This window comes from Ovis canadensis, chromosome 4 (genome assembly GCF_042477335.2).
Source record: "Ovis canadensis isolate MfBH-ARS-UI-01 breed Bighorn chromosome 4, ARS-UI_OviCan_v2, whole genome shotgun sequence".
In the NCBI taxonomy this organism is placed as follows: Eukaryota; Metazoa; Chordata; class Mammalia; order Artiodactyla; family Bovidae; genus Ovis; species Ovis canadensis.
In genome coordinates, this window is record NC_091248.1 from 91,827,286 (window position 1) to 91,855,118 (window position 27,833).

General features: G+C 49.9%; 2 protein-coding genes across 2 annotated transcripts in view; both read left to right on the forward strand.

Moving 5' to 3' along the window:
- NPC1L1 (NPC1 like intracellular cholesterol transporter 1) lies at positions 1–24,575 on the forward strand. The gene is made up of 19 exons (XM_069588190.1): positions 1–158; positions 1,126–2,657; positions 5,157–5,257; positions 5,689–5,861; positions 6,104–6,232; positions 6,645–6,827; positions 7,918–8,032; positions 8,145–8,272; positions 8,734–8,871; positions 9,161–9,250; positions 15,259–15,449; positions 15,610–15,734; positions 16,325–16,451; positions 16,623–16,678; positions 17,603–17,753; positions 17,927–18,158; positions 18,302–18,415; positions 18,493–18,655; positions 20,859–24,575. Exons 1-19 carry the CDS (start codon positions 105–107, stop codon positions 21,056–21,058), a joined length of 4,002 nt encoding a protein of 1,333 aa, XP_069444291.1. The 5' UTR covers positions 1–104; the 3' UTR covers positions 21,059–24,575.
- A 1,448-nt stretch (positions 24,576–26,023) lies between these two features.
- NUDCD3 (NudC domain containing 3) overlaps positions 26,024–27,833 on the forward strand; it is a 70,246-nt gene continuing 68,436 nt past the window's right edge. Inside the window, exon 1 of the mRNA XM_069588191.1 lies at positions 26,024–26,586. Within this exon, the coding sequence (XP_069444292.1) occupies positions 26,395–26,586 (192 nt within the window). The 5' untranslated portion in view covers positions 26,024–26,394. The remainder of the gene's footprint in view (positions 26,587–27,833) is intronic.

The following is a 27,833-nucleotide window of genomic DNA, read 5'->3' on the forward strand; positions in this document are numbered from 1 at the left end:
AGTATATGTACGGCTGAAGTGGGCTCTGGCATTGTCAGGAGCTGGCCCTTGGCTGTCCCCAAGCCCTGGCCTCACTTACCCTCTGACCCCTGCCCAGTGCCAGGATGGTGGAGACTAGCCTGAAGGGCTGGTTGCTCTGGGCCCTGCTCCTGCACTCGGTGAGTCCTTGTGTCCACTCCGGGCAAGGGCTGCTTGGCAACTGTGAGAGAGGGCCAGGGATCTGCAGTTGGGGGCAATTTCTACATAGATGAGGGATTCCAGGCTCCCCAGAGAAGGGGTGCAGGTCGGGGGTCTTGGGCTGCTTAAGTCTCCAGATCATGGGCTCAGATGGACACAAGCATGGGGAATGGGATCGCTGGTTTGGGTGTGACCAAGTTCTTCCCATCCCTGGTCCACTGTGGGTGTCCTGGCTTAAGGTGGCTGGTGGTAGGTTAAAGGAAGATCCAGTCCTGGGGTGCTGATGAGGTGGATTCAAGGGGAGAATCACCCACAGACGATTTGGCATCCAGGGAGGAGGTCCGAGGTTCTTACCTCTCAAGTTTCCTGCTCATTTCCACGTCTGAGGAGGTGGGTGAAGGTTTTCAGCCCCTGGCAGGTGAAGGCAGGGGAAGCTCTACTCAGAATCTCCAAGAGGGGCCCCGGCCTCTGGGTGTGGTCCGCAGTTTGGGCATGGTGGTGGCTGACTGCTATGGCAAAGATGCCCGAGGCACACAGGGCCTGCATTCACATGGCCCCTGGGAGTCAGCCCCTCACCTTGTCCAGGGGCCACTGTTTCTCAGGAGGACCACACAGGGGTCCAGGGGTCTCCTGGGTGACCCTGTTCTCTCCCAGATATGTCAGGTCACCTCTCTCTTCAGTGACCCTGTCACTCAGGATCAACCAGGCCTTCACCCATCTGCTCACCATCCTTAGACACCGCCGAGAGTCCCATGTGCTACTTGGGCACCCCATCTCCCCCAGTGCTCCCCTGGATCCCCTGGCATCCTGGAATTGCCCGATGTCCACCCCTCATCTGCCCTGTTTGGCATCATTCCCCACACCCTCCCTGGCTGCCCACTGCCCCATCAGCTACCCAGAGGAGCTGGCCAGCACTGGGGCCCATGGTGACACCGCCTTGTTCCACAGGCCCAGAGTGAGGTGTACACACCCATACACCAGCCTGGCTACTGCGCCTTCTACGATGAGTGCGGGAAGAACCCGGAGCTGTCTGGAAGCCTGGCTTCGCTGTCCAATGTGTCCTGCCTGGATAACTCGCCTGCTCGCCACATCACAGGTGACCACCTGGCTCTCCTACAAAGCATCTGTCCCCGTCTCTACACTGGTGCCAACACCACCTACGCCTGCTGCTCCTCCAAGCAGCTGGTGGCCCTGGACATGAGCCTGCGGGTCACCAAGGCCCTCCTCACCCGCTGTCCTGCCTGCTCTGACAACTTCGTGAGCCTGCATTGCCACAACACCTGCAGCCCCAACCAGAGCCTCTTCATAAATGTGACCCGAGTGGTCACACAGGGGGACAGCCAGGCCCAGGCCGTGGTGGCCTACGAGGCCTTTTACCAGCGCAGCTTCGCTGAGCAGACTTACGACTCCTGCAGCCGTGTGCGCATCCCCGCAGCTGCCACACTGGCCGTGGGCTCCATGTGTGGCGTCTATGGCTCTGCCCTCTGCAACGCCCAGCGCTGGCTCAATTTCCAGGGGGACACGAGCAATGGCCTGGCACCCCTGGACATCACCTTCCACCTGTGGGAGCCTAGCCAGGCCGAGGGGAGCGTGATACAGCCTCTAAATGATGAGGTCGTGCCCTGCAACCAGTCCCAGGGGGATGGTGCAGCGGCCTGTTCCTGCCAGGACTGTGCCGCCTCCTGCCCCGTGATTCCCCAGCCCCGGGCCCTGGACCCCACCTTCCGCCTGGGCCGGATGGAAGGGAGCCTGGTCCTCATTATCATCCTCTGCTCTCTCTTTGTTTTGCTCACGGCCTTCCTCCTGCGATCCCGCCTGGCCGAGTGGTGCAGGGGCAAGCGCAAGACGCCCAAACCCAAGGAAAGCATCAGCCTGGCCCACAGGCTTAGCCTCTCCACCCACACCCTCCTCAGCCGCTGCTTCCAGTGCTGGGGCACTTGGGTGGCCTCGTGGCCACTGACCATCCTGGCGGTATCTGTGGTTGTGGTCATGGCCATGGCAGGGGGCCTGGCGTTTATAGAACTGACCACGGACCCCGTGGAGCTGTGGTCAGCCCCCAACAGCCTAGCCCGACGCGAGAAGGCATTCCACGACAAGTATTTCGGCCCCTTCTTCCGAACTAGCCAGGTGTTCATGACGGCACCTCACCGGCCCAGCTATAGGTATGACTCCCTGTTGCTGGGGCCCAAGAACTTCAGCGGGATCCTGTCCTCGGATCTGCTGTTGGAGGTGCTGGAATTGCAGGAGAGGCTGCGGCATCTGCAGGTGTGGTCGCCAGAGGAGCAGCGGAACGTCTCCCTGCGGGACACCTGCTACGCCCCCCTCAACCCACATAACGCCAGTCTGTCTGACTGCTGCGTCAACAGCCTCCTGCAGTACTTCCAGAACAACCGCACTCAGCTGCTGCTCACAGCCAACCAGACGCTGTCAGGGCAGACCGCCCAGGTGGACTGGAGGGACCACTTCCTCTACTGCGCCAAGTGAGTCCTCTTGGGACCAGGTTCTGGGGTCAGCGTTGGCCTCCTGGGGCCCAGGCTGGGTACACATCTTGTATGGTTGAGGTGCTCTGCGTCTCGGTCACATGGGGTGTGATGTGCCGTGTCTCTCCAACTTCCTTCTTGGGCTCCCCATCCTCAGTGGAGTGCACGCTCGCCATAGCTGATTCACACTTGACCGTCCTGGCCTCCACGTGGTCTTTCTGTAGCGCTCCTGACATAGCTGGACTCGTCCTTGCACGTTCTTGGTTTAAGGGTCACAGAGCGATCTGAAGGCCGTGCTCGGCCTGGGTGCAGGCCAGCAGGGCCATGGGCAGCCCATGAGGTGCCCCAGGCCTGGGCAGGGGCCTGGGCCTAGGCCAGGTGCCCTGTGCAGGTAGCAGTCACACCCCTTCAAGCTGTTTGGGGCTTGGTCCCCAGCTGCGTCCACTTGGCCGTGGTGCAAGCAGGAAGCCAGTGAAGCTTATGGGTCTTGGGACCAAGAGTGGAGGTTTGAGAGCTACCAAGCCTGGAAAGGAGCAGGCTGGCTAGCAGCCCTGAGGCCCCCTGGGGTTGGAGTGGGCAGAGGTCTCCAAATGCTTGGTCTCAGGGTCCCTTCACTCTTGACAAAAGACCAAGCACCCCAGAGAGCTTGGGTGTGGGTAGAGGTTATATTCACTGACATTTACCACATGAGAAAGTAAAACTGAGAAATGACAATATAGTTAATTAATTCTCCAACAATAGCTATAATAGGCCCATTATATGCTGACACAAATAACATTTTTTATTTATTTATATTTTTAAAGGAAATTATTAATTTTTTTTTTCTGTGCTGGGTCCTTGTTGCGGCACACAGGCTCTTTGATGTGGTGCTGAAGCTTCTCATTGCAGTGGTTTGTCTTGTGGAGCACAGGGTCAAAGGCACACAGGCTTCAGTAGTTGTGGTTCATGGGCTCATTAGTTGTGGTGCACGCATGGGCCCAGCCATTCTACAGCATGTTGGATCCTCATGGACCAGGGATCGAACCCGCGTGCCTCACACCAATAGGCATACTCTCAACCACTGGACCACCAGGAAGTCCCATAACATATTTTTATGAAAATAATCGTATTTTCTGTACTGAAAATATCAGGAGTGATCACAGTAACATTGTTTTACATCTTTGCAAATCTCTTTGGGGTCTGGCTTAGCAGAAGATGCTGGATTCTGGCATCTGGTTCTGCATTTGGCCTGTTGGTTGAAGCACAGCGAGAATGCTTGGCTGCACACCCATCCATGTAGCCAGAGGAGGGAAGTGTGTTGTCAAAGCCTTTCCAGAGAATTGTGGGTTTTCTTTACTACTTCATCAAACTCAGCAAGTGATGCTTTCCTAAATGTTAGCTGCAATATGAAACTAAAGTCATGTCAGTGAACTGTCTGTAGGCCACAGACCTGAGATCAAAGAAGGGTGAAAACAGAATGGCATCTTAGTGTTATTATGGAAATAGTTTTGACTTTGTAGACCTTGAAAGGGTCTCTAGGGCTCCTGAGGCCCTGGGTCACCCTGAATACCTCTGGATTAGAGTCAGGGCTCCCACCCGTCAGGCGAACCAAGTGTGGGCTGCTTCCCAGAGTCTGTGCCTCAGCCCCAGGGCTGGCCCTCGAAACTGGCAGGTCAGGAGAAGAAGCTCTGGCTCCGGGTTTCCAGTCCTTTGTTGCTGTTCAGTCGCTCAGTCGTGTCTGACTCTTTGAGACCTGATGGACTGCAGCACGCCAGGCTTTCCTGTCCTTCAATATCTCCCAGAGTTGCTCAAACTCATGTCCATTGAGTTGATGATGCTGTCCAACCATCTCATCCATTCCAGTCCTTGAGTTGCCTTTATTTTGATTTTGGATGCTCACAACTCTCGGGTGGCCTGATTATCCCCATTTCAGAGACAGGGAAACTGAGGCTCAAAGGGGTATAGTCAACTGCTCAAGGTCACACAGCAACCGGCACTCCCCGCCAGCTGGTGACTCACAGACGCACTCAAAATGAGTGCTTTGTCCAGGCACCTGTGACCTATTTACAGAAAGGATTCAGTGGAGGGCTTGGAGACCTGACCACAGTTACAGGGCTGGAACATTGAATGAGGAAAGAAGGAGTTCCCACCTCAGGGCCTGGAGGGTTCTGGGCTGGTGGGAGGAGACCGCTGAGGGCAGTGTGAGGCCTGTGTGTCTCTGTTGGTGCTTAGGACTCAGGGAGGAGCTTGTACCAGAATCCAGCCGTCACTCCAGGGGAGTGTGTGTGATGCTCAGCCCCCTGCCGATCTGGAAGGAGATGATGGTGGAGCCAGGAGCATGAGGCTGGTGTGAAGGGAGAGAGAACTAGAGGTCCTGCTCAGGGAGCTCCAGTTCAGTCTGGATTGGACCAAGAAATGTTCTGATCGGGGGTCAGGGGATGGTGCTGGGCGTCTGGGATGAGGCACAGGGACCACGGTGGTTGGAGTGGGGTCAGGAAAGGTCCTTTCCTCTCCCAACAGTGCCCCCCTCACCTACAAAGATGGCACAGCCCTGGCCCTGAGCTGCATGGCTGACTATGGGGCGCCCGTCTTCCCCTTCCTCGCCGTGGGGGGCTACAAAGGTAAGCTCCGACCTCCCCAGGAGGCCAGTGAGTGGACACATGGGACAGGAGTCATGGACAGAAGGATGGGGGTGGCCATGGGGATGTCCCGCTGCCTGGGAGTGGCCGGGTCGGTGGAGGGCTCATGGGGACGGCAGACCTGCCCATCCTGCACCCTTTCTCTGTCACTTACTGCATCTTCCGCCAGCCCTGCTCAGGTTCTCTGGTTCTGTGCCTGGAACCACAGCTTTTGCCTTTGACTGAGAGAGGGAAGTAGGATGTAGAATTACACAATGACTCGGGTGAGGAGGATGGGGGAGGAGAGGCAGGAGGGTGGGGGAGGAGAGGCAGGAGGGTGGCTGCAGTTGGGGGAGGGGAAGCAGGGGTGAGGCTGGAGTAGGGGGAGGAAAGCAGAGGTGTGGGTGGAGGTAGCTGAGCATTTCTCCTTCCAGGAAAGGACTATTCTGAGGCAGAGGCCCTGATCATGACCTTCTCCCTCAACAATTACCCTCCTGGGGACCCCAAGCTAGCCCAGGCTAAGCTCTGGGAGGGAGCCTTCTTGGAGGAGATGCGAGCCTTTCAGCGTCGGACGGCTGGTGTGTTCCAGGTCACATTCATGGCGGAGGTAGGGGCTGCAGGGTCCCTGGCTCTGGGGCAGACAGTTCAGGTGGTTTTGGTGGGGTCCTGTATCCCCATCCTGCCCTCACCCCTCCCGAGTGACCCTGAGCTGCCGGGTGCCTGCCCAGGAGGATGGGGTGATGCTACAGCTGTTCTTGCAGCCATGTCAGAGCTCACACGGACTCACATACACGGTGCCCTCTGGCCGAGCTCTTGGGTCAGTGGGTCTGGTCGGGTGTGTGTCCACAGCGTTCCCTGGAGGATGAGATCAACAGCACCACGGCCGAGGACCTGCCCATCTTTGCTGTTAGCTACCTTGTCATCTTCCTGTACATCTCCCTGGCCCTGGGCAGCTACTCCAGCTGGCGTCGGGTACCGGTGAGAAGTGAGAGGGGAGCTGTGAGGGTGAGCTGGCCCACCATCAGGGTGCCTAGAACCTTCCCAACCTACTTTCTAGAGCACTTCAAAACAGCAAAGTGGACATACCCAGGGTGGCTCCTCCAAGGGGTGATGCTTCTTGAAGTGTTCTATTTCGAAAGGCCATGCGAGTTTTCACTCTGCTCATGACAACCCTCCCTCGAGTTGTGCAAATGCAAAGTTGGTATTTACATCGTCTTACAACGCATGCTCGAGGAAGAAGTGGTCAGGCTCACAGGGCCCGCTCTTGGGAGGACGGCACTGCAGAGTGGACAAAGTGCAGAAGCTCAGAGCATGCAGCCCTCCTCTAACTGGGGCTGGGGGCACATTGGGCAGCCCCGCAGCCAGGAGGCTGAGCCTGGTCCCATTGCAGGTGGACTCCAAGGCCACTCTGGGCCTGGGCGGGGTGGCCGTGGTGCTGGGAGCAGTCTTGGCCTCCATGGGCTTCTTCTCCTACCTGGGTGTCCCTTCCTCACTGGTGATACTTCAAGTGGTGCCCTTCCTGGTGCTTGCCGTGGGGGCCGACAACATCTTCATCTTCGTTCTTGAGTACCAGGTAAGGAGACAGGAGTTCTGCACACCCTCAGCTGCCCCTACTCACCCAGGCATGCCCCCATGGGTTTGCTGGGTTCATTTCAGCCTCTTCGTAAGCACCGATGTCCATGTGTACAATTCCTGTAGAAAACAGGGCTCTGTGTTTATCTTTCACATAAATGCATTCATACCTCACATGTCTCCTGAACTTGCTCTCAGCCCCACATTGTCTGGCAAGAGTGTCACACAGCACATATGTTACTGAGCCCAAGCTCATACTGCTTACTGCATGGCAGCCCAATAAATCGAGAGATGAGATGCTGGGGAAAGGAATAGTGAAAAGTGACTTTATTTGAAGTCAGCAGACTGAGAAGATGGTGGACTAGTGTCCCAAAGAACCACCTCACCTGAGTTAGAATTTATACTAAAGGGGGAAGTGGTGTGGCTGGGTGTTGCAAACCTTTTGGTGCCAGAATCTTTTGTTCTTGCAGCTGTCAAAGTAGGTCCCAAACCCCTCCAACATGGCAAATGTTAGATTCTGTTCTGCAACCTTTTAATCTCTATATGAATGGAAAAGTGTTATACCTTTAAAGGTCAGAGCCTTGGCAACGGGCTGTCATGTATATTCCAGGCTCTGGGCAACGTCCTTTTACAAAAGATCCAGAGACAATAAGACCAAGCACAGGCAACAGAGCACAAAGGTTAGAGGTCCAATATGGAGTCATGTTTGTTCCTCTCTGTTCTACACAGAGCCGCCTCTGTCTTTTCAGTGCTAGGTAGCATTCCACGGAAAGACATGTAGTCTTTAGCCTCTCTTGTTAGTGAACATTTAGGATTCCAGTGATGAGTCAGAGGAAGGATGCTATGGACATCCCAAAATACACCATGCGTTTCTCTGGGCCAGACCCTGAGAAGCGGAAGATGTGGCAGGATGGAGTGTCACCGCCCCACTGTCCCCACTGGGGAAGGTGGGGGCAGTTCCTTGGGCCTGGCTGCATCTCCAGGCAATGCCCATGCCTTGGGGAGTGAGGGCATGTGGCAGCCCCCAGCTGGCCTCTGAGGGACAGAGCCCTTGGTCAGATCTTGACCCTGTCCCTGCCGTCCTCACGCAGAGGCTGCCTCGGAGGCCTGGGGAAGAACGGGAGGCCCACATCGGCCGAGCCCTGGGCAGAGTGGCCCCCAGCATGCTTCTCTGCAGCCTCTCTGAGGCCATCTGCTTCTTCTTAGGTGAGCCTGAGCAACCCCTCCCCACCAGGCACTGGGAGTTCGTGAAGGCTTTCCCATCTGAGCAGGTGCCAGGCCCTGAGATTCACTCTTGACCCCTCTCCCCATCCCCCAGGAGCCCTGACCCCCATGCCAGCTGTACGAACCTTTGCCCTGACCTCCGGCTTTGCAGTGCTTCTTGACTTCCTGCTACAGATGTCAGCCTTCGTGGCCTTGCTCTCCCTTGACAGCAGGAGGCAAGAGGTAAGGGTGGAGGCAAGGCCCAGGGACTCACCCTTGGTCCCCATCTTGGCCGGGGATGGAGTGGCTTCACTTTGCACAGAAGGCTCAGAGCATGGGGACTGAGAGTGGGAACAGTGTGCTGGAATGTTTAGGCCACCAAGTCCCTGATGTCCCATGGAAAATTAACTTTGTTTTGGTCATTTGAGGGAATATGATCAAACCTGCTAAAAGTACCTGAGGTCGTGAAATAAAATATAAGTGAGAGACTGACAGGGAGGGAGCTCTTGTTTCAGTGATGGTGCAAAGTTCAAAGGTATTTTATCAAGGCAGAAAAAGAAGATAAAGAAAAGAGCACACTGGCATGTCCCCGCCATGCGGTGCTGGCACAGTCCACCCGTGGAAGGTGACTCTCCCACTCCACGGGACGGAAGTGGTCCCCAGGGTCTGTTTTGGGGTCGTATTGAGTGCCTTCCTCCTTCTAGGCCTCCCGGATGGACATCTGCTGTTGCAAGACAGCCCGGAAGCTGCCCCCGCCTAGCCAGGATGAGGGGCTCCTGCTCCGATTCTTCCGCAAGTTCTACGTCCCATTCCTGCTGCACTGGCTCACCCGTGTGGTCGTGGTGAGCGGACGAGAGGGCAGCAGGGGGACCTCATGCCACCCAGGGTTGGGGGGCCCTGGCAGTGTCTGGGGCGGGAGGGTCTGCTTAGCCTTGATCCTTGCCCGTGGTCATTGGAGGGGTCTGGAGCTTGCCCAGGTCCAGGGACTGAAGCCGGGGCGGGGAGGGGTTGCTGAGATTCAAGTTGGCCCAACTCCAGAATGTTTCCTACAAGACCCCGTCCAGACCCAGACTGGGAAGCTGCTGACCCGTCACTGGGCGGGAGGCCTTCACGCGACGCTTCCCTTCCCAGGTGCTGCTGTTCCTGGCCCTGTTCGGAGCAAGTCTGTATTTCATGTGCTACGTTAATGTGGGGCTGGACCAGCAGCTGGCTCTGCCCAAGGTAGGTGCCCTCCCTCCCCTCTCCTCAGTCCCCAAGGCTGTGAGGGCAATCAGCAGCGCAGAGTGGATGGGTTGGCCTGAACCAGGGGTGTGGTAGGAAGAGAAGCCACATTCTGCATGGAAAGTGCCTGAGTTTGGCTCCAACCCCAGGCCACCAGAGGGAGACGACCAGGCAGCCGAGGACTGGCCATGGGAGCCGACCGTCCAGGCAGAATGACCGACACCTCAGTGAATGCCTGCCTAGTGCCAGGCACTCTGTGTCCTCAGGCCTGGGTTCTGCAGCAGCAAATGTCCCTGGACTGTCCTCGGAGAGACGAGGGTTGGGGGCCCTGGGGAAGAAAAGACCTCGATGGTCTTGAGGGTTCTGGATGGAGGAGAGGCTTGAGGGGTGTCTGAGCATGAGTGGGATTTGCAGAGGAAGGAGGCAAGGGTCACAGCACTGACCCATGGGAGGTTGGGGAGCACCAAGGCTCATTTACTGTGTGCAGGGATGACTGTAGGTGTCGGGGGGGGAGGCAGTAAGGCCGAGAGCTGGAGGTGCTGCAGGTGAGGGGGTGGGGAAATGTGCTGACCAGGACCAGCAAGCATATGAGGTTGACAGGAATCATACATCGAAGAGGCCAGGGACCTGAGGTTTGTCTGGACATGCAACCAGAGGTGGGCTGGTGGCTGGGGGAAGCAAGTCTGCATACCTGGGCTCTAGGGGAGAGAGAGCATCATGATGGCTTGGACATCCAGGGCCACTGTAGAGGTGGCGACGGGGGTCTGGGCATGGGCAGGAATCTTGGATCCAGTGGCCTGATAGTCATCTGCTGGTAGTGCTGGTCTTGGAAGCAAGATGAGGTGGGAGCAGAGCAGACAGGCAGGATGGCACCTTCGAGCCACCATAGGGAGCAAGGAGAGGCTGCAAAGCCAGCAATGGTCCAGAATGACTCTGCCACTCATGGTGGCCCTGGGGACTGCTCACACAGCTGAAGAGAAGAGGGTCCCCAGTGACCCCAGAATGGGTATCAGTGGCCTGGTAGGCCAGACCAGTGAGAAGAAAGGTGGTACTGGGCTGTAAGACCAGCTGAGGGATTTTTTTTTTTTTTTTTTTTTTTGGTTGTGTTGGCTCTTAGTTGGGGCGCTTGGAACCTTTAGTCATGGCATGTGAAATCTTTAGTTGTGGCATGTGGGATCTAGTTCCCTGACCAGTGATCAAACCCAGGCCTCATGTACTGGGAGTGGGGAGTCAGCCACTGGACCACTAGGGAAGTCTCCCAGCTGAGGTTTTGTTTATGCTCTTTGTTTATTTTTCTTTGGGGGAGCTTTGTTTCTTATGACTATATAAAATGTATTTCTTTCAATTTTTTTCTGGTAAAATATAACATAAAATTTGCCATTTTAACCATTTTTTAAGTGGCATTAAGGACGTTGTACAATCCTCACCACCACCTATCTCCATAGCTCTTTCATCCTGCAAAGCTGGGACTCTGTCCCTATTAAATGCTAACTCCCCATTCCTCCTCCCCCAGTCCCTGGTGCACCCCCCGCCCCATTCTCCTTTGTGTCTCTGCATTTGTCTATTCCAGGTCCCTTACACATGTGGAATCATACATTTGTCCTTTTGTGATGGGCTTATTTCATTTAGCATGATGTCCTCAAGGTTTGATCATGTTGTAACATGTATCAGAATTCCTTCCCTTTTAAGGCTGAATGATATTCCTGTATGTATGAATGCATATATATCACATTTTGCTTAACCATTTTTCTGTTGATATGGGTTGCTTCCATGTTTTGGCTATTGTGAAATAATGCAGCTATGCACATGGGTTTACAAATATCTCTTTGAAACCCTGCTTTCAATTATTTTGGGTATATACCCAGAAGCGGAATTGTTAAATCATATGGCAATTCTATTTTTAATTTTTTGAGGCACCTTCATACTGATTTCTATATAGCTGTATCATTTTACATTCCTACCAACAGTGCACAGGGTTCCAATTTCTCCATGTCTTCACCAACCCTTATTTTCTGGGTTTTGTTTGTTTGTTTTTTGACAACAGCCATCATAATAGATATGAGATGGTATCTCATTGTGGTTTTGATTTATGTTTCCCTAATAATTAGTGATGTTAAGCATTTACTTATTGGCCATTTGTATATTTCGTTTGGAGAAATGTCTATTTTTGAATTGGGCTGGATTTTATTGTTGCTAAGTTTAAAGAGTTCTTTAGATATCTTGGATAATTAATCCCTTATCAGATATGTGGGATGAATATCTGATTAATTAATATAAGATATCAAATATGTGATTTGTAAATATTTTCTTCATTTCTGTTGGTTGCTTTTTTTACTCTATTGGTAGTATCTTTTGATGTACTTAAGTTTTTAATCTTCATGAAGTCTAATTTGTCTATTTTTGTTATTGTTAACTGTGCTTTTGGTGTCAGTCAAGATAAATCATTGCTAGGATGTATAATTTCTATGACTGTGAATTTTTCAATTCTCCTTCTGTTAATGATTTCTAACCATGCAGTCATGGTCAGGGTATATACATAATATGACATCTATCTTTTTAAATATTGAGATTTAATATGTGGCTAAATACCTAGTTTATCTTGCCGAATGTTCCATGTGTATTTGAGAGGAATACGCATTTTGTTGTTGTTGGGCAGAGTTTCTGTATAAGCTTGCTAGATTTAGTTGGTTTAGTGTGGTTCAAGTCCTCCATTTCCTTACTTGTCTTCTGTCTGGGTGTCCTACCCGTTACCGACAGTGGAGTATTGAGCTCATTGTAGAACTTCCTATTTCTCCCTTCAGTTCTGTCAAGTTTCGCTTCATAGATTTTGATGGTCATTCATTAGATGTGGAACTGTTTATATACACTTACCTTTGCTGTACTGAATCTTTTAATAATATATAATGTTCTTCTTTGTCCTTTGTAAACATTTTTTGATTTAAAGCCTATTTTACCTGGCAGTGGGATAGCCTACTATTGCATGGAATATCTTTGCAATCTTTGCAAACTGTGCACTATTTGCATGGAATACCTTTTTCTATACTTTCACTTTCAACCTGTGGGTGTCTCTGGATCTCAGCTGACTCTTATAGACACCATATTGTTGGATCCTATTTCTCTAACCCATGCTGTCAACTTCTGACTTCTTATTAGAGAGAGTAGTCTATTTACATGTAAAGCAATTACTGATGAGGAGAGAATTGTTATTGTGCTATTTGTTTTCTGTGTACTTTATAGCTTTTTTGTTTCTCATTTCCTGCATTGCCATCTTCTTTTGTGTTTAGTTGATAGTGAAATGTTTAAATTCTTTTTCATTTCCTTTTGGGTATGTTATATAGCTATTTCCTTTGTGGTTACCAGGGAAATTACATTAAATATCTTACAATGTGTTGAATTTATCCTAGGTTAACATGGATTGCATACAAAAAATCTATTCCTATATTGCTCCTTTCCATTTCCTTTCAGTTATTGCTATCATAAAATCGCATCTTTATACATTGTGTATTCAAAAACATAGAATAATACTTTTTTATGTGTTAATCTCTTAAGATATGTAGAAATAAAAAATGGAATTACAAACCAAAGTTGTGATAAAACTAGCTTTTATAATTTCCCATGTATTTACTTTTACTGGTGATCTTTATTTAATTACATGACTTTGAGGTATACTTTAGCATCATTTCACTTCAACTTGAAGCCTCTTGCAGGACAGGTCTTGTGGCAACAGACTTCTTCTGTAGTTATTCATATGGGAATGCTTTAATTTTTTTCCCTCATTTTTGAAGGACAGTTTTGCCAAAAATAGGACTCCTGGTTGAGAGTTTTTTTGCACTTAAGTTCTTTAAATATACAAATCCACTGCCTTCTGGCCTCCAAGTTTTCTGATAGGAACTATGCTTATAATCTTTATCTATAATAAGCCTCTTCTTTCTCGTTGCTTTCAGAATTCTCTTTTTGTCTTTATCGTTCAACACTTGAATTGTAATGTGCCTTGGTTCTGGGTCTCTTTGAGTTTTCCTACTAAGAGTTTGCTAAAGTTCTATGGATTTTTATACTCATATCTGTTATCAAGTTTATGAAATGTTGGCCATTGTTTCTTCAGATAATCTCTTTTCCTCTTTCTCTTTTCTTTCTGGGATTCTTATGATGTGTGTGTGTTCTGCTTGATGATGCTGCATAATCCCTTAGTCTCTGTTCATTTTCCTTATTCTTTTTTCTTTCTGTTCTTCATTTGATAATTTCAATTGTCCTGTCTTCATGTGTGGCCATTCTTCTTCTGACTGCTCAAATATGTCTTTGAACCCCTCTAGTTATTTCTTTATTTATTGTACATTTCAGCTCCAGAACTTCTTTTTGGTTCTGGTTTATATTTTCTCTTTATTGATCATTCCATTGTGTGTGTGTGTTGAGTGTGCTTTGGCTGTGCTAGGTCTTCATTGTGGTGCATAGGCTTAGTTGCCCCAAGGCATGTGGAATCTTAGTTCCCTGACCAGGGACTGAACCTGTGTCCCCTGCATTGGAAGGCAGATTCTTAACCACAAGATCACCAGGGAAGTTCCTCTGTTTTGTTCGTACATTGTTTTCTTGACTGTGTCCAGAAAACAATGTTATTTTGGCTCTTTGAGCATCTCTAAAATAGTCGTTTCAAAGTCTCTATCTAATATATCCATTGTCTGGTCTTTCTCAAGGATAGTGTTGATTAATTTTTGTCCCCAGGTATGGGCCATATCTTTCTGAGTCATTGCATGCTTTATGATTTTGTTGTTATTTTTGAAAAATGGACATTTGAGTCTGAAATAACTCCAGAAATCAGATTCTCTCCCTTCCCCAGAATTTGTTAATTTATTCATTTATTTTAAAAAGTTAATTGTTGCGGATGTCTCTGTCCTGGAGATCAGCTTGAGATGTAAAGTCTTTACAGATCTTTTCTGAGTCTCCGCTTTTCCCTGGGCATGTGCAGTGACTATCTACTTTTCCTTGTATTTGTGGTTGCTTTTGAGTAGCATGTTTCTTAAAAGTCTGGTTCTCAAAAGAAGAAAAAGGGAACTATGAAGGGGGAAGACAAATTTAGCACTTGCCCTTTAATATCTTGGACAAGTAAAGATAATCTTTAAGTATCTTGGCAGTCACTTCAGTTTGAGGTGAAGGTTCTAATGGCACCTGACTTGGTTTCTACTCTACTGAGATTAGAAGCAGCAATGAGTGATGAGAACACAGATCCTTGATATTTAAGAGGTGGGTATGCAAGCTGTGTGCAGACTGTTCCTGGAATGCATTCATGGCTGCCTGCCACAGGTCTGGGAGGATAAACGATGCCTAGCTAGTACCATACTAAGAGCTGAAGTAGATCAGATTAACCACAATCTACCATCCAGGCCTTTCTCTGGAAACTTGAAGCCCTCAATAGACCCCAGAGCACCAAAATAGTTACATCAGGCAGATTCTGCCAGTGCAGTTGTTGTCTAGATGGGGAGGCAGAATCCTGGTACTTCCTACTCCACCATCATTCCTGATGTCACTTTGAAGTTTTATGTTGCAGGAGAAGGGAATGAGCCATGAAGATGCCTGGCATACAGCCTTGAGGGTGTGCACGAGGGTGTTTATATGTGTGCGTCCATGTGGGCTGTGGTCATAGGCTAACTTGCTAGACTGTGGCTGTGCCAAACAGGGCATGATATAGGAAGGGGTAAAATTACGTGTATGTGTTTGTATGTGTTAGTACATGTGTGTCAGAGAGCATGTTCACGCAGTGGGGTGGGTATGTGATGCCCTGTGCTTGTACCTCCGTTGAGTGTGTTCTGTGTAGGTTCCTGTAATTATACCTAGATAGGTGTACCTTGGAGTGTGTGTGCCTCTGTGGGTATACTTATGACCATGTACCTCTGTAGTGGAACTGTACACATGACTCTGTGAGCCTGTACCTCTGTGTATATCACTGTGTGTGTATCTCTTGAGCGTATGCTGGAGGTGCGTTTGGCCATGGGCTCACTGACTGTCTTCCATTGCAGGACTCATACCTGATCGACTATTTCCTCTTTATGAACCGCTACTTTGAGGTGGGGGCCCCGGTCTATTTTGTCACCACTGGGGGCTACAACTTCTCCAGTGAGGAAGGAATGAATGCTATCTGCTCCAGTGCAGGCTGCAACAACTTCTCCTTAACCCAGAAGATCCAGTACGCCACCGACTTCCCTGATGTGTGAGTGTCCCAGCCCACCTCTGCGTGTCTCTCTCCCTCCTGCCCTGCTGCCCACTTGCTGCCATGCGCCTGAGGGGAGCAACATGGAGGCTGGACTGTAGGAAGGACCCATCACAGCCTGCCTATCCGGTCCTGTCCCCTGACATTTCCTGACATTCAGGTCTTACCTGGCCATCCCTGCCTCCTCCTGGGTGGACGACTTCATTGACTGGCTGACTTCGTCTTCCTGCTGCCGCCTTTATATCTATGGTCCCAATAAAGATGAGTTCTGCCCCTCGACTGTCAGTGAGTATGGGGCCTCCGGGAGTTCAGGGCCCACCATAGCTTGGGGAAATTGAGATTAGAGAGAGGACAGGACCAGTGGAAGATCTCTTAACCTTTCCTGCCCTCCTCCAGGGTCAGTTTGGGGCGGGGCCCTGCCTAGGAGCACAGGTTGGGGTGCTACACCTATGTATGTAGACGTCCAGCTGGATTGCCAGGCAATCACACCCTCCTGGCCCTGCTGAGTTGTGCCCATACCCACTGAGCAGGCTGCTGCTCAAGTGCCATGGGAGTGGAGAGAGAGCTGAGGGTGCTGCATGACCCTGCCTCAGCAGCTGCACTTGTAGGTGGCGTGGGGAGTCCCCGTGGAGGCTGTCTCTCTGCCTCGAACTTTGCTCCCTCCCCTGCTTGAAGGTATCAGCAGTTTCCATATATGAGAGGGGCACTCCTCCCATATGTAGAGGCAAACACATATCCCTCCAGAGTAACCGCGCTTGTTACAACAGCGGGCATGCATGGGGATCCTGATGGGAAAGGAGCACAAGGTGGGGCAGGGCATCGTCTCCCTGGCCTTGGGGGGTGCTGCTGCCTAGAACCCCCCACTCTCTTTGTAGACTCCCTGGCCTGCTTGAAGACCTGTGTGAGCCCCACAGCGGGCTCTGCCCGGCCATCAGTGGAGCAGTTCCACAAATACCTTCCCTGGTTTCTGAGTGATGAGCCCAACATCAAATGTCCCAAAGGGTAGGCGGTGGGTGGTGGTTGGGGGCGAGGCACTGAGGAGGACAGCTGTGTGGGTGCCCACGGCAGGGTCACAGGGGGAGGAGGCAGTGCGGGGCCTCTGCGGGTGGCCATAGGCCAAGCGCACAGAGGGGACAGATCCTTGGCTAACCTGTCCTGGTCCTCCTCCTGCAGTGGCCTGGCAGCATACGCCACCTCAGTGAATATGAGCTCAGATGGCCAGATCTTAGGTAAGCCTGCCCTCGACTGGAGGGGAAGACCAGAGTCAGCTGCCCCGGGGGCCCCACGAGTCCCAGGAGACAGAGTCTCCATCTTGAACCTTCCCTCCTTCTTCCTTCCTGGGGGCTTCTAACTGCCCTGGTCCTGTCCTCAGAAGTCACGTCACCCAGTTCCACATCCTTGGACCGCACCCCGTGTCTGCCTGTTTCCATCTCCCCATTCCCTAAATTCATAGTCAGAGTGAAATTTATGGAATTCTCAGTGGCTGACGCTGCACTTGGGAGCCACCTACTTCCTCTTTTCTCCGGCGCAAGTCACACCCAGATGTGGGCAGGGGGCAGCTGGTTCAATGAATGACTATTCTATTCACCCAGGGGGGGTCCCCCAACCCACAGCTCTGTCAAGTCAACTGTTGTATTTTTTGTCTCCCTTTCTGGTCCTTTCTTACTGGAAAACATGCATTGGAAAAATAATGAAATTAATGTTAAGAATCCAGTGCACGTTTTGAAACCATACAGAGCAGTGTTTGGGTTCATCCAGGAGATCTCTCTCTTTCTTTAAAAAATGTATTTATTTATTTGGCTGCATTGGGTCTTAGTTATGGCATGCGAGCTCTTAGTTGTGGCATGTGGGATCTAGTTCCCCAATTAGGAATCGAACCCAGGCCCCCTGCATTGGGAGCCTGGAGTCTTAGCCACTGGACCACCAGTGAAGTCCCTCAGGAGAACTCTTTAAGTTCCATCCATCAGAGGCAGGGCCAGAACTTGAGTCTGGCACAGTGGTAGGACCAGCTACAGAGCTTGCAGGGCTGGGGGGAAACCGAAATGCAGGGCCCTTTGCTCAGCATGCATTAAGAGTTCCCAAATGGTGGCAGCAGAGCCCTGAACTCAGCTGGGCACTGCCTCTTGGGGGTTCTGAGGCTCTGGCTTTCACAGCCTCGCGGTTCATGGCTTACAACAAGCTGCTGAAGAACTCGCAGGATTTCACAGAGGCTCTGCGGGCAACTCGGGCACTGGCAGCCAACATCACCGCCGACCTGCGGAAGGTGCCAGGCACCGATCCAGATTTTGAGGTCTTCCCTTACTCGTGAGTGCATGTGCTCCAGAGGCGGGTGCGGGTGAGGGTGCTGGGTTGGTGAGGGTGGCCACGAGATGGGGGTGGGCTCCAGCATGGAGGCTTCAGCTGCACCTGGGCCCAGTGTTTATCCCGAAGTGGGCACGGGAAGCTGCGGAGCAGTGACCATGCTCTGCACCCCACAGGGTCACCAACGTGTTCTATGAGCAGTACCTGACCATAGTCCCCGAGGGGCTGTTTATGCTCACCGTCTGCCTGGTGCCCACCTTTGTCGTCTGCTGCTTCCTGCTGGGCATGGACGTCCGCTCCGGCCTCCTCAACCTCTTCTCCATCATCATGATCCTGGTGGACACTGTGGGCTTCATGACGCTCTGGGACATCAGCTACAATGCCGTGTCCCTCATCAACCTGGTCACGGTAACCTGCCGGCCAGAGTGTCAGGGCTCTAGTGTGGGAAACGAGGCTCCCAGTTCTTTCTAGAGTCTAGGTGCTGCCTGCTGGCCTGGGTGGAGACCCCTGCCCCTGCCCTTGGGTGGCTGAAGCCCCCTTTCTTCCCTCAGGCGGTGGGCATCTCTGTGGAGTTTGTGTCCCACATCACCCGCTCCTTTGCCATCAGCACCAAACCTACCCGGCTGGAGAGGGCTAAGGAGGCCACCATCTCCATGGGCAGTGCGGTGAGTAGATGGGCTGCCTTGCGTGGTCCTTGGCCAGCCGCCCCGTGCCCAGTCTGACACCTGCTTGTGACCCCCAGGTGTTTGCAGGAGTGGCCATGACCAACCTGCCTGGCATCCTTGTCCTGGGCCTGGCCAAGGCGCAGCTCATCCAGATCTTCTTCTTCCGTCTCAACCTCCTCATCACCCTGCTGGGCCTGCTGCACGGCCTGGTCTTCCTGCCCGTCATCCTCAGCTACCTGGGTGAGTGCCAGGGCCCTCCCACAAGACTCCAAGCCACAGGCAAAATGCCAGGAACACTCACAGCGCCCGCTCACCTGGGACAGGTCCCGCCTCAAATTGTGGGCACACAGTTCCTCCTGGTTTGGAAGCTACAGTTTTTCCTTTAGCATATGAAAACATCTTTTTTGGGTCGGATATGCATTTCAAACACATTCAGTGGCCATATGGTTCTCTGCTGCATGCCTTTGAACTTTTGATCATGACCTTGAGCAAAAAATAGATTTTCACATTGAGAGGTGATATGTACAGGTATGGACATGGACATGCAGAGTAGAATAGGCCTTTCTCAAAGTAAAACTGCCTAAGAAGCTTCAGGTATTTTCTGTTCTATTCTATCATTGATTTTTTAAAAAATTCCGATGTTATCTGAGAAATTGATTTCATGACTCATTCATGGGTGACAACTTTCAGTTGAAAAACATATCCTTTTGTATGGATTGGCCATAGTTCATTTAGTCAGCTCCCTGTTGCTGGACATTAGACTGTTTTTTGGCATCACCGACTTGATGGACATGACTTTGAGCGAGCTCTGGGAGTTGGTGACGGACAGGGAAGCCTGGCGTGCTGCAGTCCATGGGGTCGCAAAGAGTTGGACACTCCTGGGCGACTGAACTACAGCTAGACTATTTCTGATTTTGCATGTTATTGCCAGTGCTGCGATGACTATCCTTTGTGGCTGAATCTTTGACCTCATTCTCCAATATATCCTAGAGGAAGTTCAGTCCATGAATTACTGATTGTTCATTCCAACTGATAACACCCTCCAAGAAGTTTTACCATTTAAACTCCTACTAGCAACATGTACATTTCTGTTTCCTCACTGTAGAGCATTCAGTTCAGATCAGTTTAGTTGCTCAGTCATGTCTGATGCTTTGCGACCCCATGGTCTGCAGCATGCCAGGCTTCCCTGTCCATCACCAACTCCCGGAGCTTACTGTAGAGCGCAGTTATTCTTTTTTAAAGAATTGTCTATTTATTGGCTGCTCTGGGTCTTTGTCGCTGTGGGCTTTCTCTGGGTGCAGCGAGCAGGGGTTACTCTCTAGTTGTGGTGCGTGGTCTTCTCTTGTTGCGGAGCACAGGCTCTAGAGCACATGGGCTTCAGTGGTTGTGCTGCATGAGCTTAGTTACCCCGAGACATGTGGGATCTTAGTTCCTAGACCAGGGTCAAACCTGTGTCCCCAGCATGAGCAGGCTGACTCCCAACCAGTGGACCACTAGAAAAGTCCCTTCTGAGCACAGTTGTTTACACACCCCATCCCTCCACAGAGATTTAAATGGGACCCCTGGATGAAGCATTCCCCCATAGGGCAGGCAAGCTGAGAGTTCAGTTTTGCACTGTTCCCTGACACCAGGAATAATAATAATGGTAATTTTAGATGGAACATTTATATTAATAGAAGAGTGTGTTTGTGTGCTAATAAATATATATTAATCCTCTTATCATCCCTGGAGGTAGGTGATGTTTTCATCCCCACTTCACAGATGAGGAACCCGAGACCCCTCCACCCCAGTAATAGAGCTGGTCACATGCAGTGTATTTGGAGGCCACACAGCACCGGCACCCCTACGCATGGCACCCCAGTCTTGTAGAAACTTCCTGACCCCCTTTGGAAGAGGAGAGTGTGGTTGGTGGGGACCTCCCCAGAGGCTACCTGGCTGGAGAGCCACAGGTCCCACAGGTCATGGCCACCCCTTGGAGATTCTGAGTGGCCCGCCCCCTGCAGAGTGGCTGGGATCCTGACAGAGAGGCGAGTGGCAGGCGCAGGGATCCGGGTCCCCTCTCTGACCTGAGCCTGATGACAGTGAGGAATGGCTTCTCTCAGCAAGGAATGCTTGCACAGCGTGTCCAAGGAAGAGAGGAGGGGGAGGGAGTCACTGGCCATGGGTGGCTTGGGGCTTCCCCTGCTAGACCCCTGGATGGCAGGGACCTGCACTGGAAGGCAGGGGGGACCAGAGGGTGGGCATGGGTGGCAATTGACGGTTACCAGCTTTTAGGGGGTATGGTGAAGTGAGGGCTGGGGTGAAAGGCAGTGATGGGAGGTTGGGGCTCAGGACTTAGCTCTCCCTCTCTGGAACTTCCATTTGAGGCTCCAACACACGCCTGCATCCTGCACCCAGCATGTCGCCTCCCTGACTGTGTTGCTCTGTGTCTGTTGCTCTGCAGGGCCTGATGTCAACCCAGCTCTGGTGCAGCAGCAGAAGCAGGAGGAGGAGGCAGCTGCGACCAAGGAGACCTCTTGCTCAAAGCACCCTGCCCCGATGAGCACTCATGACGGTGTCTACATCAACTACAGCTTTGAACATCCTGCCAAGAGTGCAGGAGGCCTCGATAGCTCTCCATCAGAGAACAGGCAGAAGTTCTGATGGGGCCAGAGCCCCTGTCCAAGCTCATCAGCCATGACCTGAGGGGCCACGAAGGCTCCTCCTGGGGGTTCTTTGACCTATCCTTCCCCCAGGTCTTGAGAGAGGCTGTCTCCACAAGACTGCCCACCATCGGTCACCCTCTGGCCACCAGATCTCATCCATAAGGACACTGATTGTGATGCAGGTGGCACGTGATGGCTTGGGTGTGACCTGGTCCAAATCCATCTCTTGAATTTAACATGTGTCCTCCTCATGCAAGTTTTAAAACTTTAGTTCCATATATGTGAACAACTTACTCGTTCACATTTATAATTTTCCTAATTGATACCATACGTGACTTATCCTTTTGGAATGAGGCTTTTTTTTTTTTATGCAGCATACATTTTTTCAATTTATTCATGTCGATACATGGAGATGTAGTCCAATCATTTTAACTGAGACAGCTTTCCATTGTGTGAATGGACAGGATGTTTTTTATCCATTCCCTTGCTAATGGGCAATCAGATTGCCCTCAATTATTTTTCTGCTATAAGTCCACAGTCACTTATGTGGAATTTCAGAACCCCCAGAATTCTGAAAACCTAGTGCGTTTGTCTTTTTCTTTTGTAAGTTTTGGACAAACTCATTTCGTAGCAAAGACTGATCAGACACCATGTATCTATTTATACTCTTTATAAACAGGCTTCCCTGGTGGCTCAGATGGTAAAGAATTTGCCTGCAATGCAGGAGATTCAGGTTCTATCCTTGGGATGGGAAGATCCCCTGGAGAGGGAAATGGCAACCCATTCCAGTATTCCTGCCTGGAGAATTCCATGGACAGAGGAGCCTGGAGGGCTATAGTCCATGGGGTTGCAAAGTCAGACACAATTCTTCTTTTTTTTTTTTTCATAAATAGGATACCTACACTCTTCAACCAACTTGATGTGAATAGTCATATATTTTAGCACATTAACAAGTTTGATTTCATGTTGCTACTCCAGATCCTGATGAGGTCTAATATCTAATGTACTGTAAGCATCAAATTACCTTTCTAAAAAAATGTCCTAAATTCTGAAATTCAGCTCCCTTAAGGGATTTCAGGTATGGAACCATGGACCTGTGTGATGAGTAGGTGTTTACACGTCTCCTGTCTATGTGTGGGGAGCTACCATCGCTGTAGCACTGAATGGATACAGACTAGTGCCTTCCAGGGCATCTGCCCTATTCATACCTCCACCAGCAGGGGATCAGGGTGCCTCTTTCCCTGCACCAATACCAACACAACGCTCCACTTGTTTCTGGGAGGGAGGGGAGTGGGGTTATAGATTGTTATCCCTTTTTAAAAAACACTTTTCTAAAAGAAAACTTTTTTATTACAGAGTTCCTGTATGCTCCCCGCCCACCCTCCAAAATTAACTCGAGTAACACATTAGCGTGATACACTTGTCAGTGTACCGTGAATGAACCAGTACTGATAATTACTACTAACCAAAAATCCATATTTTGTTTAGACTTCCATAATTTTACCCAGGGTCCTTTTTCTGAGCCACGATCCTGTTCAGGACACTCCACAACACTCAGTTGTTATGTCTACTTAGGCTCCTTTCATTTGTGGCAGTGTTTCAGGCTCTCCTTTTCTGTTTTTGGCGACCTGGACAGTTGAAGACTGGTCAGGTATTTTAAAGAATGTCCTTCAAATGGGATTTGTCTAGTGTTTCTCCAGATTAGACAAAGGTGATGGGTTTTTCAGAGGGAGACCACGAGGCAGAGAGTTGGTCTCAGCCCATCGTGTCAAGGGTGCCTGCAGTCACCATAACCTGTTGCTGTCATACTGACCCTAACTACCTGGCTGAGGTTGTGGCGGCCAGGCATCTCCTCTGTACACTCATCTTGCACCTGTTTGCATGCTGCACTCTTTGCAGGGAAATTGCTATGCACAGCCCACACTTAAGGGTGAGTGGTTATGCTCTACTTCCTGGAGGGTGGAGTGTTTACATAAATGATTTGGAACTCTTCTGAACAGGAAAATTGTTCTCCTCCATTTATTATTTATTCAGTATGCTATCTTTATCAGTATGGAACCAAGGATGCTCATTTTTAACTTTGGGTCTTAATATAAGTGACTATTTGCTCCACATTTCGCCATTGGGAACTCTTCCAGTTGGCTCCTAGGTCCCTCTGACATATTCCCTTCACTGTGGGTTTTCCCTCCCTTTTTGAGCACTTCCGTATCTCCTGGCATTATAAGATGGTATAAGCTCAACTTGTATATTTCTATCCCAGTCCTAGAGTCAGCCATTTCTCCCAGGAGTTCCAGTCCTTCATCTGGAGATAAGCTTAGAAATCAGGATCTGGGTATTCAGTGTGTGTTGCTGCTGGGGCTTTGTTGCTTCTGATCCTCTCAGCTGAGAGAGCAAGGGCATACATATGTGAATACTGACCTGTATATGTACACATTTCTAGAAATATTTCTATGAAAAGCCATCTGTATCTACACTAAGCTAAACAGGAGTTTATGCTGATACCTCCAGTTCTAACCCATAACCACATGAATCATTCTAGATTTCTTTCTTGCTTCTCTGTAGCCTCTCATGCCACTAATGAGAAGCCGGGCTCCATAACCCTCACCATTTACTTAGTTGTTGATTACCTTTATACATATGTAGGAGTCTGAGAAATGATAACCTACACTCCTGTGGAAAACAACTTTAGAATTTAGTGTTTACATGCAATTCCTTTTGCCTTTAGTCTTATAGACACCATTGCTTTCCAAAGTTACTTGGGTTAGCATCTTTCAGATGGGGTCAGTATCCCTTTCAGAGAAGCTGCTTCATACATTAAAAAAATATCTATTTGTTTATTTTTGGCTGAGCTAGGTCTTTGTTTCTGTCTTCAGGCTTTCTCTAGTTGCGGAGATCGGGGGCTACTCTTTAGTTGTGGCGCATGGGCTTCTCATTGCAGTGCCTTGTGGTTGTAGAGCACGGGCTCTAGGTGTGTGGGTTCAGTAGTTGTGGGGCACGGGTTTCGTTGTTCTGCAGCATGTGGAATATTCCCGGGCCAGGGACTGAACTCATTTCTCTTGCATTGGTTGGATTCTTAACCCCTGGACCACCAGGGAAGCCCTTATACATTTTTAATATAGTTAGATTCTTGCATCACATTCCTTATTCCATTCTGATTTTACAAAATCACGTGTGTAAAAGTTTGTTGGGGGTATTCAGGGGAACACGATCCCTGGCTGACCCTCTAGCTAGACCCAGGCAATGGGAGACTCCTCACCTCTTCCTCTGTCCTTGTAATGTATGCTCTGCCTACCATTCCCACAGCGAGAGTTGTTTTCAACAACATCTTCCTCTCAACACCTGGAGAAAGGAAGGTGTTTTTGAGACCATCTGGATAGTGTATGTGATTGAACCCAGTTAAGGTGTCTGTATAAACGTTTGTGATTCTGGCAGAGTGGACGTGAAAATATACTGGTCTTGTGGCTGCCTAGGACAAGTAACTTTCCTTGCTTATTAAACCTACCTACCAGTCTGAAGTGGTCTGCCTCTTTCTTCCATCTCTCCTTGCTCTGTGTATATAGAGACTAGATTGTGAACAAAGATCCACTCAAATTATTAGGACAGACCAATGGATATTAATGTGACAAAGTAGGAGACGTTTATTGATACAATTTCAGATTTCACAGTGCAACTAATCTTTAAGAAACTACAATTTGTTGAATGTTGGTGTAGTTTCCAAGAATAATACATTTATTTGAAAAGGCCAATTAAACTGCTATTTGTATAAGACTGGGTTTCTCATACTTCAGTCAAAATACCATACTGCAATGCAGTGAATGCAGCAGATGTGAGAATCTGGCTGTCTTCGATTCAATTAAGCTAGATAGTAAAGAGATTTGCAAAAATTTTAAACGATGCTTTGTTTCTCATAAACTTTTACTGCTCTGAAGAACCTTCAGTTCAGTTCAGTTCAGTCAGTCGCTCAGTCGTGTCCGACTCTTTGCGAAGAACCTTACTTCTTTACAAAAATGTTAACATATTTTTATTATATTAAAATGCATAAATAAATATTTAAACATTTTGTTTTTATGTCCAATATGGTAACTATCAATAAACATAACACACATAAAATTTATGAAGACTCCAAAGAATCTTTGATATATTTTAAGAATGAAAATGGGTCTTTTTTTTCTCCTTTTGGCCATGGCCACACTTGTGGGATCTTTGTTCCTGGACCAGGGATTGAACCTGGGCACTCTGATGCAGAGTCCTAACCACTGGACCCTCAGGGAATCCCCTGTAAATAGGTCCTAAGTCCAAAAAGTTTCAGAATCACTGCTCTAGAGCAATTTATCTGAGTTTGACTTTATTTACAATTCATTAGAGTCCATATACTATGAAGATACATGTTAACTTGTAGATTTCAGGCCAGTAGAGATGCAAATCATTTCTATCCACTAGGAAAGATAATCTACACCATTGTATAGGACACCAGCCAGCTTTGTATACAATCTAGCCATCTTACTGTTTTCTGAAAGTTATAAATACCCAGTTTCTCGAAAAGCTGTCAATTAAAATGGATAAATCTCTGATGTGTTCATTACATATTTGAGTGTTATGCTTTGATTTTCAGATTATGCTTTGAAAGACCCTTAGAACACGTATACATGCTGTGTGAGTATATATATACTGTGCGTACACATATATACTACACACACACATATATACATACGTATATGTATATTTCACAGGATGGCACACCAGATTCTCTATTCTGCATCTAGCTCTTTCCATTTAATACTGGTACATGCACTCACTTGACAATCTTGTCTTCTTTTATTTATGCACATCACCTTGCATTTCACTCACGACTACGTTAGTAACGGGAAACACACCAACAGAAAGGTCGCATTTTCCTCTTTGGACTCGCAAGCAAAATGTTCTCGCTGTCCCGCCTTGTTTCTGGACATCCAGTCTGGAACACAGCCCACAAACCACGTGACAACAGCGTGGCTCACGTAACAGTTGTTGCCCGCGTTACAACTTTTCCGCCAGTTTCCAACATGGCCACTAGGCGCCCTCAATGCCGCAGCCCCGGGCCCTCTTGCGCTTCGGGGCCTTCTGCTCCTCAGCGAGACCGCCCGAGAAGCCCGGGGGCCGTAGGGGCGGTGCCCGGGTCCAGTCGGCTCCAGCGCAGTCCAGCCCAGCTCCACCGCGGGGGCGAACAAGAGCGGACCGGAAGTTTCCCGGGCGCGCTAGCGGCCGAGGCCATTACTGCAGAGCACCGGAAGTGGCCATAGGCCGGCGTCCGGGCCGCGCCCGCAGTGAGTGAGCTTTCCTCCGGCCGGCGACGCCATGGAGCCTGGGGCGGCCGAGCTGTACGATCAGGCCCTGCTGGGCATCTTGCAGCACGTGGGCAACGTTCAGGACTTTCTGCGTGTGCTTTTCGGCTTCCTCTACCGCAAAACGGACTTCTACCGCCTGCTGCGCCACCCGTCGGACCGCATGGGCTTTCCCCCGGGGGCCGCGCAGGCGCTGGTGCTGCAGGTAACGCGCGGTAGGCGGGAAGCTTGGGGTGAGGTGGGGAAGATCGTGGGAGCCCCGACCCCCGCGAACCCGCTCCCGTAGTCTCCCACCCTCTGGGAGCTCAGGCTCCTGCGAGCCCGCCGCTTCCTCAGCTGCCGACCTCAGTTCATCCTCTGGCGCTTCCCCCGACCCGCCTTCTGCGGCCGCGGCTTCTGCCGAGATGCTGGTCTGTTATCAGTTTACTCCTGTGCGAGAGGTGCCGGCTCTATAGCAGCTTGGTCCGATAGGGTGCATTTGGATATCAAAAGCTTAGGGCTCCGGTCAGCTCCAGCAGCGCGTAACCCTTCGAGTGACAGAGAATGAAAACTGCAGGCTAGACTGGGGAAGGGGCGGCGGCAGCACGGACACCTGCACACCCCAGAATTACGACTACTGGACGAGAGGGAGGCTGTATGATGGGTGTGGGTCTCTTATTTGAAATGTGACTTTTTATATCGAAGACATAGTATAATAGTACTTAATAAGTTTACATATGAGCATATATGTGTGCATCCCAGGTTAAGCTTATTGTTGGAGGCTGTCATTCACTGTAGTTGACGGGGTATTTGAAATGTAATAAGCAAGAGTTCACACTCTCAGCCGCTGCAGGCATTAGAGATACACTGGTTATGCGGATGGTTAAATAATGGTTTCTCTGCTTGGGACACTTACGCTGTATTTAAAGAGATGAAATACAGTAGCAGGGATCTTTGCCTGTTACCTGACAAAGCCATTGGAAGGAAAGGAATAGAAATGATCTTTTGGAAATGAAGACGAGTTTTGTAGAGGAGGTGGAATTTTGATGGGATCGACAGAGGATACTCAGTCAAGCATTGAGCCAGGAACCTGAGAAGGTGGAAATGCTGGCGATACCTCTCACTGTCGTCTAGCACTTTACAGTTTATGAAGTGATTTCAAAGGTTTATCTCGTGAAGTCTTTTTACTCGCTTCAGGTTGGCCCGATATTACTTTCCTAAGTGCCTGCATGAAGAAACAAAAGCTTAGAATGTTTGAATAACTACCAGAGATAATATGGTCAAATGAGGAGTGAGGTTGGTGTTCAGTTTGAAAACTTAAGGCTGTTCCTCATCCTTGTAGTGGTTAAGTACCATCCAAGTGATCAGAGAACTGTGTGTCAGAGATGGTTTTTAGCAAATCCTTTGGCAAATTAATAATTTCCCGGAAGCCTGTGAAGTAGATAAGGTTGAATTTTATGTGGCAAATGAGCG

What these genes read in the sequence shown, in the direction of transcription:
- NPC1L1 (XM_069588190.1), top strand. Translation starts at nt 105, where the DNA reads ATGGTGGAGACTAGCCTGAAGGGCTGGTTGCTCTGGGCCCTGCTCCTG. An exon ending in CTCAGATGGCCAGATCTTAG is followed by an intron (nt 16,679 to 17,602) that starts GTAAGCCTGCCC and finishes TGGCTTTCACAG; the next exon opens with CCTCGCGGTTCATGGCTTAC. An exon ending in CCCTCATCAACCTGGTCACG is followed by an intron (nt 18,159 to 18,301) that starts GTAACCTGCCGG and finishes TTCTTCCCTCAG; the next exon opens with GCGGTGGGCATCTCTGTGGA.